This window comes from Megachile rotundata, chromosome 5 (assembly GCF_050947335.1).
Source record: "Megachile rotundata isolate GNS110a chromosome 5, iyMegRotu1, whole genome shotgun sequence".
NCBI classification, from domain to species: domain Eukaryota; kingdom Metazoa; phylum Arthropoda; class Insecta; order Hymenoptera; family Megachilidae; genus Megachile; species Megachile rotundata.
Window position 1 is genome coordinate 13,655,544 of NC_134987.1, and position 13,513 is coordinate 13,669,056.

At 30.3% G+C, this 13,513-nt stretch overlaps 3 protein-coding genes across 3 annotated transcripts; 1 reads left to right on the top strand and 2 right to left on the bottom strand.

Annotated features, from left to right (window-relative positions):
- Positions 1-54: 54 nt before the first annotated feature.
- Positions 55-4,921, top strand: Dpck (Dephospho-CoA kinase). Its single transcript, XM_003706608.3, has 4 exons — positions 55-322; positions 510-801; positions 876-1,182; positions 1,329-4,921. Exons 1-3 carry the CDS (start codon positions 211-213, stop codon positions 1,177-1,179), a joined length of 708 nt encoding a protein of 235 aa, XP_003706656.1. The 5' UTR covers positions 55-210; the 3' UTR covers positions 1,180-1,182; positions 1,329-4,921.
- Positions 2,594-5,217, bottom strand: LOC100881944 (zinc finger CCCH domain-containing protein 10). The gene is made up of 3 exons (XM_012293009.2): positions 4,688-5,217; positions 4,029-4,314; positions 2,594-3,957 (listed from the first exon to the last, which is right to left on the bottom strand). Exons 1-3 carry the CDS (start codon positions 5,215-5,217, stop codon positions 3,487-3,489), a joined length of 1,287 nt encoding a protein of 428 aa, XP_012148399.2. The 3' UTR covers positions 2,594-3,486.
- Positions 5,218-6,243: 1,026 nt separating this feature from the next.
- Slmap (Sarcolemma associated protein) lies at positions 6,244-12,898 on the bottom strand. The gene has a single exon (XM_012293007.2). The coding sequence runs from the start codon at positions 11,947-11,949 to the stop codon at positions 9,553-9,555; it is 2,397 nt and encodes a 798-aa protein (XP_012148397.1). The 5' UTR covers positions 11,950-12,898; the 3' UTR covers positions 6,244-9,552.
- Between the last annotated feature and the right edge of the window lie 615 nt (positions 12,899-13,513).

Genomic DNA, 13,513 nt, shown 5'->3' on the forward strand with positions numbered 1-13,513 from the left:
TATTCTATACATCTTTCATTGGTAGACATATTCTTATAAAATCTGTAATATGTCGCCAAAATTATACAAAAGAATACTTCCAGTCTCAGTGGAAACCGTCGTAACATGACTAGTCTTAAATGGCATCCAATTTTATAATACTGATACAAGTTACAATGTCCATTTAACTATTAAAACAATTATCAGACATTGAAAAATTATTATTAAAAAATGTTTTTAGTGGGATTGACAGGTGGAATAGCAACTGGAAAAAGTACTGTTGCTGCAATTTTCCGAGAACATGGAATACCTGTCATTGATGCTGATCAAATTGCAAGAAAAGGTTAGAAATGAAGTTGAAATATTTTAATTATATGTGCATCTTGATTTAGTAGCTACGTTTTACTAAACAAATTTTATTTTAACGTGATTTGTAGTTTGTGTTTTTAATATTTCTTATTTTGTATCGAAACTTTTCGAACTAAACTCATTATACTTGTCAATAAATAATGTAAAAATTTATATTACAGTTGTGGAACCAGGGAAACCAGCATGGCACAAAATAAAAAAAGAATTTGGCCCAGAAGTATTCTTAGATACAGATGAACTTGACAGAACTAAACTTGGTGACTTAATATTTAACGATGTAAATAAAAGAAAAAAATTAAATGCTATCACTCATCCAGATATATACAGAGAAATATACTGGCAAACACTTAAATATTTTCTACAAGGTCACCAATTTGTAGTTATGGATCTACCATTACTTTTTGAAACAGGACATATGTTAAATTACTTATATAAAATAATTGTTGTAACTTGGTACGTTTATAGTCATTTATACGACATATAAAAATATGTAGACATCATTCTATTAAACCATTATTTAATTTTAGTGAAGAAGATTTGCAATTGCAACGACTTATGGAAAGAACAGGTTTCACAGAAGCTAAAGCAAAATTAAGAGTTGCTGCACAAATGTCATTAGAAAAGAAAGCAGAAATGGCAAACTTTGTTATTGAAAATTCTGGTAGTGATCGTGATACCAGAGAACAAACTATTAGAGTCATTAATGTCTTAAAAGCTTCCAAGCGTCATTGGAAATTACGTTTTATAGTTGGATTTTGTTGCACTGTTTTAATAGCAGGTGTATACTGGATAAAAAACAAAAATTTTCGACCATTGCCAGTTACAGCATAAAAGGTTTTAAATATTTATAATAATTAGTACTAAACTATATTTCAGTTGCAATAATGCATTTATCAAGATTATGGACTAAATTATTAATCAAACAGGAAAGTACTTTAATATATATATAGTCATTACTACATATTTTATATTCTTTTCAGATAATTAATTTTTCTGTGATAATACATATCTTTTGCTCTTTACTGTTTTTTTATAAAGTAAAATATATCAGTATCAGATGTAACATTTTAATTAATTTCTGTTTTACATATTTGAACTTATAGGATAATATTAATAGACACAGCTGTGTTACACAAATTTTGTACAAAGAAAAAGTTTATATCTAGTAAATAAATATATAGATGTTTAAAATATTGAACATGAAAAATACTTATATGCATAAATGAAATGTTTATAATGGTGTAATAATGGTGTTATTCAGAATATGTTTTGAAGTTAAAAATTAATGCCTTAATAAACATAAGTTTGTAAAAAATAATCAGTTTCCAAGTATTGGTTCTTTTAATTTGTACGATTACAAAACTAATTCACGATAAAATGTATTCAGTTTCATGTTTTCATTAACTCTCTTGTTAGTAAAGACAGTAATTATCATCAACTATATATTGTTACCTAAAGGTAACTGTAATCGTTTACCACTAAACGTTTCTTACAACATAAAAGTAGTTACAATTTATCGGTATCCAACGATACGATAAATTTCCTTCACTTTCAATATCGCGTGATTAAATCGCGCATACCGAATAGTATTTTGCCGAAGATTGGTACTTTCTAATTATTAATGAAACACATAAAGTCAAATAATTAAACTTATATCGAAACAGCTTAAATACAAAAGCAGTATGATTGATATCATTTAAACAACACATATATTTACAGATCTAAATATTAATTATATTATTTTTTTAAGAAAAAATGTTAAACTAAGTAAAACTGAGAATATATCTCATATTTTTTAATAATTTTTTAAATGAGATGGAATACTAGGAAAAAGTAAATTTTACTTATAATAAATACCTAAAATATTAATTTAAAAAAGTGAAGTATAAACACTGTTCTTGATGAAGTTAAGATAAGGAGAGCATTTATCCTTTTAATGAAGTGCTTATTAATATAAAGTTATACATAAAAGATTACACATTTGTATGCATATATAAAATACATGAGTACTTATTGCTCAATTTCTTATACTAATTGCACAAAATATATACAGTGAATAAACATTATTGGTAATCATGACTGATAGCATGACTCAAAAGAAGATATATGTTTATTTGGTTTACAGGATTCACATGATAAGTTTGTGTACCTGATTCTTTATGCACGGGCCAGGTTTAAATTCATAGTTTCTATTTTCCATCACCTGAACCCAAAGCCATTTACTTAAGTAAATTGTAAAAACAAAAAAGACCACAATAAGTACTTAATTTATTAAAGTATTCATTATTTTATAAGAATATTTAACTTATCTATTAAAAATGGAAGTATAAAAATTTTGTTTAAAAAACGAGGAAGCAACAAAATACTATTTACAGCGTCGCGTACAGAACAGTCGCAAGGTTCACCACTATTTTCAAAGCAACGGTAAACCTTAACTTTTACTGTAACTTGAACTTTTATTATAATTCATTTACATAATTCACCCTATTTTGTACTTATTTTAATATATTATCCTAAAAAGAGTCGATTCTTATCTACGTTCATTTACAATGTTTAGTTTGACTCGTATCTGGTTATCCTTCCAACAATACAAAAAGTTAGCTACAAAATTATTTTTATCTCCATCGTATTTAGAATATTTAAAAAAGAATAGTAGAATATTATTTGTCACCATCTTCCATGGTTCTAGACCAATATCCTTATTACTCTAAATTTATACACAATTTGGACAAACATTGTGCTGCATATATTAATATAGTTAACGTTTACCTTTTTGCAAGGTAAATTACTGGAAAAAGAACAGAAGTGCATTCGAATGACTCCAATAAAGGCATATTATTTACGCCATACTGCCAAAAAAACAGTCATGATCATTACGTTTGTCCTGTACGAAGATTACTACAAATTCCTACCTAAAGACCTATAGTGTTATGTTATTCATTGAACATTTCCAACATTGTACTTCTCTAAAGAATATATTTTGCTCGAATTCATTTATATTTCCTGTATTTTTTGTATTCACCATTCATATTGAAAGAAACAATATAAATATGGTATTAGTTTGAAAGACTGAACGCAGAAGATGGTATTCTTGACTCATCTATGTGCTTGAGCTTTTGTTAGGTGTTCCTTTCTCATTTACTGCAACACGGGCCTAAGTTCTTGAGTCATAATAGGATAAGAAACTAATGGTGCAGTCGCACCAGATATCGAAAGAGGTAAACTGGCAGGTTGTTGTGTATTAGGTGGTTGTTGATTAGTTGCCTGTGGGCCTGAACCGCTCATCGTAATTGTTTGCTGGGCCATTGTAACTATCGGTGGTGGTATAGACACTGGCGCCATTGAAACCGCTGCAATAGAGACAGGTGCGACGGCGGCTATACTTACAGGTACAGTCGCAACACTTGCAGTAACTGTACGTAGAGTACCAGCAGCTACTGCTGCATTAACCATTTGCTGAGGTGTTGGAGCTTGCGATGGTGGAACAGTATTTGTAATGGTAACTGCAGGTACTGTAACAGCTGTCACATTTGCAGTTCGTTTCCCAGACATTCTTAACTGGGCATTTTGATCCAGAAGAAACTCGTTAGTCGCTGTTAGATCACTAACCTGCAAATAATGAATAAAGTCAGTATTATGAAACGTACAAGGAAAATTACAAGAATAGAAATTATAATAACCTGCTTTTTCAATTCCTCTATTTTCTTCCTTAATAACACATTTTCATCTTCCAAAACAATTGCTCTAGCTTCATTGCGCGGTATAACAGGATAATAGTAACCTGGAGTGACTGGTTGTGCAGCATGTTGTCCTACAAGTTGTGAAGCTTCAAAATGAACTACAGTTTCGCCAGAAACTATTCGTCTCTTTGGTTCAGGAGGTCCTATGTAATCAGGTGGATGTGAGGATGCATTGAAACCGTTGTTTGTGACTAAGTTATGTTGGTCTTCCATTTGCCAGTGGAAACTAAAAATATATGTAAGTCAGTTACACCAGAAAATACATTTTAAGCAGCGGTTAAAAAAGGAGGTAACTTTTTAATAAAAATTTCTGACAAATTATTTACTTAGCCATTCGTATAGAACAACGATTCCCAAAGCATAATTTGCGTTAAGTATTAAAATTTTTAAGTAGTAAAGCAATATGTTTAATTTGGAACTATCGAACTTTGCAATTTGGAACTTAGGACTTTAGAAATTTTGAAAAATAATATATTATAAGTACATAAACGAAAAATGATCGTTTTCGGAAGTGGGTCTCGGTGCACAAAGGTTCGGGAAACCCTGATACCCAATTTAAACAGGAAAAGACTGATGAATATAATTTCCGGCATACTTACTTTCTGTCCTCTTCGTATCTGCGATTCTCACCATTACTAGTACCATTAAAATTGTGCTGCGGCCTCGACGCAGTAAGATGAGCAGCTGCAATTAAATTATGCTGCTGTTCGTCGTTTTTCCAATGTCTAAACTTGCAATTCGTTCTCTGACAACTGCCTTTGATGAAATCTTTACACATAGGAAATTCTGACTTCTCGTTATTATTTTTTAGCCTGCTCAATATATGAGCAGGCAGTTCTCCCGTTGCCCTGAATCTTTTCTCCTCGCTCTCTGTGCAATGAAGGAATTTGCATCCTGGCCAATTGCACATTCCATTTTGAAAATCATGACAGAACGTGTACTCCTCTACGGGATCATCCTCGGACCGTTCGTGCAAATACTTGCAACGTTTCCCCCTATGGCATACGTTCCGTAGGAAATCCCTGCACACCCGGGTTGGTGATGCATCTCCGTTTGCGTTGGGTGCACCTGCTGGGGTGTTCGCTTGCCCGCCTATCGCGCTATCCGATTTTTTTTTCAGCTTCTTCATCGATGATACATTGCGCTCATACCTCGTAAGTAATTCTTAATCGATCCTTATTATTCGCACGGTACACGTGCGTGCTGCAATTATGAAACAGCTCATTGTAGCAGAAACATTGGCAGATTGAATATAACTTTTGTGTTACGGTTAAATTTGAACAAAGGGAACTTTGTATTAGCAGGAAATCTATTTATTAGCATTTTGACGATGATCACGGGTTGCATATCGATGAATAAGTCTTTAATTGACATTGAACTGAAATAATGCTTGTTATGAACATTGATGGTATGATTACTTATAATTTTTAATAGGAGTCTCGATATGTTACATAACTATGGACAGGGTTGTAGGTATGAAAAAAATCGTAAAAAGTAGTTTTTATTTAACGTGCTCATTGTTATTCATAACACATGGACGATACAACGCGGTCTCCGTGAATAATGAAGAACCGCTTTTAATATACATGAAAGTCCATGAACGAATAACAATAGACTGCTGTAATCAACAATGATCTATTGGCGATATATTACTCGTTTGAAAATTTTACACCAATGATTTTCAGGATTAATGCATGTATTTCGACAGATTTAAAATAATAAATAAACATAATATGACAAAACAATGTTTCAATGTTATCCGGCATTTTAGAATTGTATAAACCACCTTCATCTTTTTTGTTAATTAATTTATTTACATATGCACTGTCATAATACTGTATACATATAATTATTCCAGTATAAACCGCTTCGTTTGGATGTTTAATTACATATTGTACGTGGATTGCACGATTAAGATACTTGTTACAATTACAATAACTGTTTTATAACGGACATACTTGTTTTTGGTCAACATAATGTTTCATGCAACGGGAACACAACGCAAATGTGATAATTTAATAGAAACATCTTTATTAAAAAATACGCTGTAAAATTATAAGAATAAGAAATGTGAATTGCACGCAAATATTAATTTCACAACAAATTAGAACTGTCCTCGCGAATAACAGGTTACTGGTGAAGGATAGTAAAGAACTTCAGTTAAGTTAATTTTTATTTTTTTTTTTTCTGTTTTATATATATAATATAAATGACTATTACATGAATAGTAAGATTATATCAACAATGTTATGTACAATTTCATCGTATTATTTATATAAACCTTCACGATCTTAATACAATATCAATAAAGAGAGAAAAAGTAACACTTACAAAGCGACAGCGAGAACCGAAACGTTTCTTTTTCTAAGAGGTGTAAATTGAATGTACATATTTTCGATCCTAATCGGTTAACAAGGACAGAAATAGTTCGGGTAATGGCACTGTAACTAAGCTATTAGTGAATTAAGAAAATACAGTTATAATTTTAGTTGTATTCGTATAAAAAAACAATCGATAGAAAAGGTATAACTAGGAAGTATCCTCTTTTTTATTTTAGAAAACAGACATATAGGCCATGACACACGTGAATCTGTTAATAATACAACGATTTAATGAGAATCCATAGTGAATAATCTCACACTGAAGAATTCGCATTGTTTTCGAGTTTATTAGGTCGCTCGAATGGGATATGCCTCTATTGTCACTGCTATCGGTAATAAAAGAAAAATAGACGTACACGTACAATGAAGTGAGAAAATATAAAAGCTTTCTACCAAATAATGATAACGGTTGCATATCAACAAATTGTTCTTCTCATTTACATAAAAACAATTAACAGTTGCACCAATAATCCTGGGACAAAATTTCCTGAAGTTTATTTCCAACAATTAAGAAATCGATTATTTAATATTCATACCCGGTGTATGCTTTTCATCATTAATATTCAAAGATGTGTATGCAATATTTTTATGGACAAAATCTTTCCATTTTGGTTTAATATTTAAAATATCATAATTTCAATGTAGGAATTTAATTTTTCACTTTCAAATTTGAGAATTTAGAAATTTCAAATTCGCAAATTTTTGCACCCCGTTAATGGTAGAGCTTTTGAAATCAGGTGTTAAAAGGAAAACATTTTATTTAGCCCTTTTCACGATACTTTCTCGCTACAACATTCTCTTCCAGGAGAATGTAATAGCGAGGTTCTACAATATTGAACGAATGACAGCGAAAATGTTAGCTCTCTAGTTGTACCTATTTTTATTAATAGACAGTACGCGGCATCGTGACAGTAAATTACCTTTGCATTTATTTTTATTTATAATAAAAAGTATTATCTTGAAAGGATCATAACCTTTGAGTATTGATGGGTTAAATTAAATTGAATTTAGAACGCGCTGCCATTCATAGAATTCAAGTCTGGTCAACGCCCACATTAAATTCTTCATGCTTCCTGACTCGTAATTCAAGTGCTCATTCAGCGATTATCTCAAAGTTAACGCTAATAATCTCCACTTTGAATTTCATCAAGATCATAGAAGCGTATTTCAATTTGTAATATAGTTAAGTGAAATCTAAACTTTCACTCTTATCAGACTGCGGAAGTTCTGCATTTATAACATATCAAACTACCATATGATACGTGTAAAGAAACGAAATGAATTATTTCGAATTTGTAAAATATGTAATATGGATGAAACAAGGTAATATTTTCACGTTTCTAGCAGAAATAATGTGTAAAAACATATAGTTGGATAAACATCTAGAATTTACTCATCAATACCTATCTGAGAAAGAATTTTTTTAATAATAAGATATTGATGAAAACAACAGAAAAGTTTTTTGAATAAAAAGATTTTCTTCAAAGTGTAAAAATCTGAGTAAACTTGTAACTTAAAGAAAGGATTATGTTGAAGCTTAAAAAAAAGCATCAGGGACTTTTGTTTACTGATTTGGATGAAACTTTATAGAATGATCCAAGAAAAGAATAACGGTACTCTTATTTATGCCTAATCACCCATTATAGGTGTAAAAACTAACCTCAAAGTCAAATAGGCATTCACTTATAACTCTTGAAATATAAGAGATAAATAAAAAGATTTTAAATAAAAGTTTAATACTACGTTAAATGCTACATTACTTTTTCTTCTATTTCTTATACTTTAAAAGCTACATACAAAAAAATGTGAATGCTCTTCTTATTTTAAGGTTAGCTTTTCACTTATAAAAGATTACTGTATATTTTCTTGTACATTTGATAAAAAGAAAAAAAATTTCTATCGAAATGTTTGTCCTGAAACATAAGATCAAGATCATCCAATATTTATGCGAATCGTATTGTTTGATTTCTAAACTGTAAATCAGATCTAAACTTCGTTAATTACAGTGTCTTAGCATGTTAGAATCTATAAGGTCTCCCTTGACATGCTCTGAAAGCGAATCAAGGAAGATCAACTTAAGAATCACTACAGACATAATTATATAAGATATAAATGAAATTATGTTTTGTCCAAGGATTTTTGGTACATTTTTATCTATAAAAAAAAATCTGCAATTTAAAATTGATCAATATTAACATTAAATAAACCGTTTTTCAAATCAACGAAGTTACAACTAAATCATTGACAAATATAATTACCGGATCGGAAAGTATGGTAGTTCCGATTTCTTTAATCTTAGCATATATTTTTTTTATTTTTTCTGATTTTGTAGGAATCTGTAGCGTTAAAAAAGAAACTAAAAAAATAATAATTAATTAAAAAAACAAAGAAAAAAAAGTCGAGTCGATTAACGATTTACGCTCTGAGCACAAATAACTTCCAATTTGTAAAATAAATATCGAGTAATTTTCAATTAGCATAAATTTAAATCTACTAATTCTAAGAGAAATATTAGAAGAAATTCATCAAGACATTAGATATATCAACGAGCTCTTATAAAAATTGATTTTTGCATATAAACGTTATTTATAATCTATGTAATAATATATTTAAGTTTTTGGGCGTGCAGTGCTTGATATTTGTAAATACAGATTAATACCATATTTAAAGAAGATATGATATTGAGATTGGCAGCATGTTGAACATTTTACCTGGTATTGTCTATACTTTTTCTAATACATTTCTCCTAGCCTAAAATTTTGTTCTATTTACATATTTATTGCTACAAATCTGTGTTGTTCATTTGATTTTGGTTCCTTGTTTGAAATGGTAACATGATGTATCTTTACTTTATCTCTGTAATTTATTAGAAGAATTTTCTGAGATTGATGTTTCAACAACTGTATCGAAAAAATATATGCAATTCTCAATATTTTGTTCATATAAAAATTTTTGTTGAAACTACACACCACTCAATTTCTTTTGTTCTGTTTACTCAAAAGCTTTTAATAAACTAGCGATAAAGAAAGAAATACAATATTAATTAATCATAAAAGATATATACAAAAACAAGAAAAGAAACATTAAAATATTTTTTCTAAGAGCATCCATATTAACATAATGGCAATGGGTGCTACATAATGTATTGGTACTGTATAAGTTGTATTTAACAAGTCACCGCATTGTGCTTTAAGGGTTGTATATTTTTTAGAGAGCTCTGTTTGTTCTTCAACAAGTGTACTATACTTCTCTTTTAAAATAACCAATTCTTCATGGAGTTCTTGAATTCTTTGAGCTTCATTTTTAGCACGATAATAAAGTTCTTTTAATTTTTCAACAACTTCTTCATGAGATTCACAGATTAACCAATCCTTGAGGTTTTCCAACTCCTTCTTGATAGTTTGTTGTGATTCCAAATCATCTTCAACTTTTAAGGAATCCAAAGATCCTATTAAAGTTTGTAATACATATTCTCTTGTATGTATACTTTGTTGTGTAGTATCATTTTTAGACAATGGTTTCAATGTTTTAATATAATCTCCTTCTAAATGTTCCCCTTCACACTCTTCATCCAATTCATTATTATCTTTATCTGTTTCATTTTTCACCCCATGTTGGTTGACTTTTATAGAAGTAGATTCACTCGAAGTCATAATATTGTTTATACTTTCAATGTTAGTTTCCATTTCTTTAGTTTCATTTGGTTTCTGTACAGTTTGAGGATACTGAGAAGTTTCTGATTGATTATCACTTTCTTCACATGCAAATTTAACTTCTGCTCTATGAGGTACAAAAATTTCTTCAACTACATCATATACAGTTTCTTCTTTTTTAACTTCTATAACTGATTTTTCACTTGTATCATCACTGGTAATACTGCATGTATCATCTGTAACATTTGAATTAGTATCAGACTCTAAATTGGTATCTGAATTATCTATATTTACATTTTCATTAACCAAAGTTCTTCGAGAGGATGGTGGTAAAATATATTCTGTTAAATTATCATTGTTAGACAATGAACCATCTAATTGTTCTTTTGAAAAGGAAAAATCAGAATTCTTCAACTGATTTGAATCAATATCATGTGAGTTAATTTGATTATCTTGTTCATCTTTTGAAGGATAAAGAATAGTTTCTGTATCGATTTCAGTATTATCAACATGAATGGAATTCAATTCATTAAGAATAATATTAATAACTTCAACAGGATTTTCTTCATCCTTTGAATCCATGATGTTGCTCATTAATAATTTTAATTTCATATCTTGTAAAATTTGCATGTAATTTTTAACGGCAGTGATTTGCTTATGAATATTAACAGAGTCTAATCGAGAATCACGTAGCCTTGCTTGTAAATTTTTCTCCACTCGAGACTGATGTTCAAGTTTTTTCAACAGTTCTTGTTTTTCTTGTTCCATATTTTGTACCATCTCTTTAATTTTATCCTCACTCTCTTTCAGTCTGTTTGCAGTTTCCTGAAGTTTTTTCTGTGTTTCCGTATATTTACTACATAGTTCTTGAAGTTCAGTTTGAGTATATTTTGCTACATTATGAAGACTTTGACACTCTTCTTCTGTTTCACTTAAACGTCCTTCTAATTGAACTAACCTTTGAGTTACTTCTAATTTTTCTTGTAATACTTTCTGTAATGCTTCCTTTGCTGCATTTTGGTATTGTGCTTTTTCTTCTTGCAGTTTCACTAGTTCATTTCTAATTTTATCTTCTGTATAATTTTCAGAATAAACAGCTAACTGACTTTCAATAGTCTCTATCCAGGATAATAACCGATCTTCTGTTATCAATGCATGCCAAGACTGATTAGCAGCTTTTCTAGTATTTGCTACAAGCTGTTGGAGGTACCCTAACTTAGAATAAAGTGCCTTTTCACGCCTAAAGGCTTCTTGTATAACTTGATTTAATTTATATAAATCCTCGAGAGAAACATTATTAATTGGAGATGTGACCGATGTACTAAGATTACCTTTAGCTTCCTTTCCATCAGGCAAATACAATTTTAATGTTGCAACTATACATCCATGTGTAACTTTTTTTGTATTCTCTACCACATCTACTCCAAATTGTACTATATCACCCGAACATACTTCTTTAGGCGCTGATTCTGAACCAGCTGGACTAAGTCTATGATTATTAACAAATGTTCCATTACTACTACGTGTATCTTGCAGAAAAAACTTTCCGCCAGAATACCATAACAACGCATGATTCCTAGATAATACTTTACAGTCAAAAATTGCATTATTCGAAGTGGCTCTAGCTCGTGCTACTGAACGACCAATCTTAACAGCTTGTTCCAACGATAATGTACGTTCTTGAAAAGGATGAGAATTGTCACGGCAGATTAAGATACCTTTTGCTGTCATTTTGTTATTTTGCGCAGTATTTATATTCAGGTTGGAATTATTCTGATTGGCAGGAAAACTGGCATTTTGTACCCACCCACCACTGGCTACAACCATAGCCGATGTAAAATCCAAACAATAACAAATGTTTTGAAGCACAGTTTAAAATACGTATTAAAAAATTAATTATTAACACCACATCAAAGAAACGAGAGTTCGAAAAATAAGGTTCACGCGTTTTAATGTCATTGAACAAGTCTAGTATATCAGTTTATTACAGAAGTTAGAGTATTCACACCCAATCCTAAAATCTGAGCACAGGGGCGGTGCTTCGATGTTCTGGAACGTAATATGTGTCGTTAATTTCCGTCGGAATTTCAATTTCAATTTCAAAGGAATTTCCGTTGCTATTCCATCGGTCTTGCAGTATTCCTTTTTTCAATATATTTTTCATGAAACTCCTTGTACTAATGTTGCACAGTTACATCGTGTCGGTCATGATTAATTAAATCCAGAACATTCTTTAAAACCTTGTTTAATCACCTTCTTCAATAAACCTTCTTCAATAAACAATTATGCTGAATATTTCGGACGCACTGAAAGTAGCCAAAAGATATGTTTCTTTGCGCAAGTAGCGGTGAACGTACGCTTTCACACTTTCGTCCTTCGCACCAATTTCCTTGCACTTTGATGTCTTCGATGTTGCATTCAAGGAAGTTTATTGGAAAAGCGAGTAACACGCGATACGTGATTAACAATACTCGAACGCGATGAATCGAATAATAATGCAATCAACTCGATAAAGAGCAAAAATATTGTTCTCGAAGTATAGCATTACTGTATCGAGATACAAGTAGTCCACGTTCCTTTAACTCGATGCTTTTCAGTTCCGCGTTTCGCTGTTTATCGACCGGCGGCAGTAGAGTCATATACGAATACAACGGTGTAGCAATTTCAAACTGGGTACTACATCGTAAAAAATATTTGATAAACAAAAATGATTTGTTGTAATTTTTGAATAATTATATTTGTTACAACAAAAACTCATAATAACCACTTATGAAATTGATTTACGCATTTTCAAATAGAAATTGAATGTAATTCCACTAAATATAACAAAAATGTTGCAATAAGATCTCAATACTTTAAATAAAAATAACTGTAACTGTAAAATTTACAATTGCAATATTTTTATACTTTGATTTTTAATTACTTTTAATGTTATACTTCTATCTTCAAAATTGAAGATGTGCTATATAAAATACATTTCCTTTTAGATATTAATGGATATTGCTTTACGCGTCATTTAACGCAGATAACTTGCAAAAGAGGATAAAAATATCGACGTAAAAAAAGAAACGGTCTTTTAAAAGTTACCCTATACTAAAGACATAAAACAAAAAACATTGTCGTGTATTTGTTTGTTAAATTGTTAATATTCCTAATACTAAGCTAAACATCACGTGAGAAAGGTACAAGTTTATAAATAAAGAGTTAGTAATTATTTACTTTTAGAATGCAAGTGTTTCATAAATGGAACAAAAATAAACATACAAACTATTATAACTATTGAATAACGAGCTATTAACGGATTAGCTACCAGGACGGTTGCCGGCCACTCATATTACAAATTTAATTTGATAAAACAATCACAATAATAATTTGAAACTGTGAATTAAAG

What these genes read in the sequence shown, in the direction of transcription:
- Dpck (XM_003706608.3), top strand. Translation starts at nt 211, where the DNA reads ATGTTTTTAGTGGGATTGACAGGTGGAATAGCAACTGGAAAAAGTACT. An exon ending in TGATCAAATTGCAAGAAAAG is followed by an intron (nt 323 to 509) that starts GTTAGAAATGAA and finishes TTTATATTACAG; the next exon opens with TTGTGGAACCAGGGAAACCA. An exon ending in AAAATAATTGTTGTAACTTG is followed by an intron (nt 802 to 875) that starts GTACGTTTATAG and finishes ATTTAATTTTAG; the next exon opens with TGAAGAAGATTTGCAATTGC.
- LOC100881944 (XM_012293009.2), bottom strand. Translation starts at nt 5,217, where the DNA reads ATGAAGAAGCTGAAAAAAAAATCGGATAGCGCGATAGGCGGGCAAGCG. An exon ending in AGATACGAAGAGGACAGAAA is followed by an intron (nt 4,315 to 4,687) that starts GTAAGTATGCCG and finishes ATATATTTTTAG; the next exon opens with TTTCCACTGGCAAATGGAAG. An exon ending in TAGAGGAATTGAAAAAGCAG is followed by an intron (nt 3,958 to 4,028) that starts GTTATTATAATT and finishes CATTATTTGCAG; the next exon opens with GTTAGTGATCTAACAGCGAC.
- Slmap (XM_012293007.2), bottom strand. Translation starts at nt 11,949, where the DNA reads ATGGTTGTAGCCAGTGGTGGGTGGGTACAAAATGCCAGTTTTCCTGCC.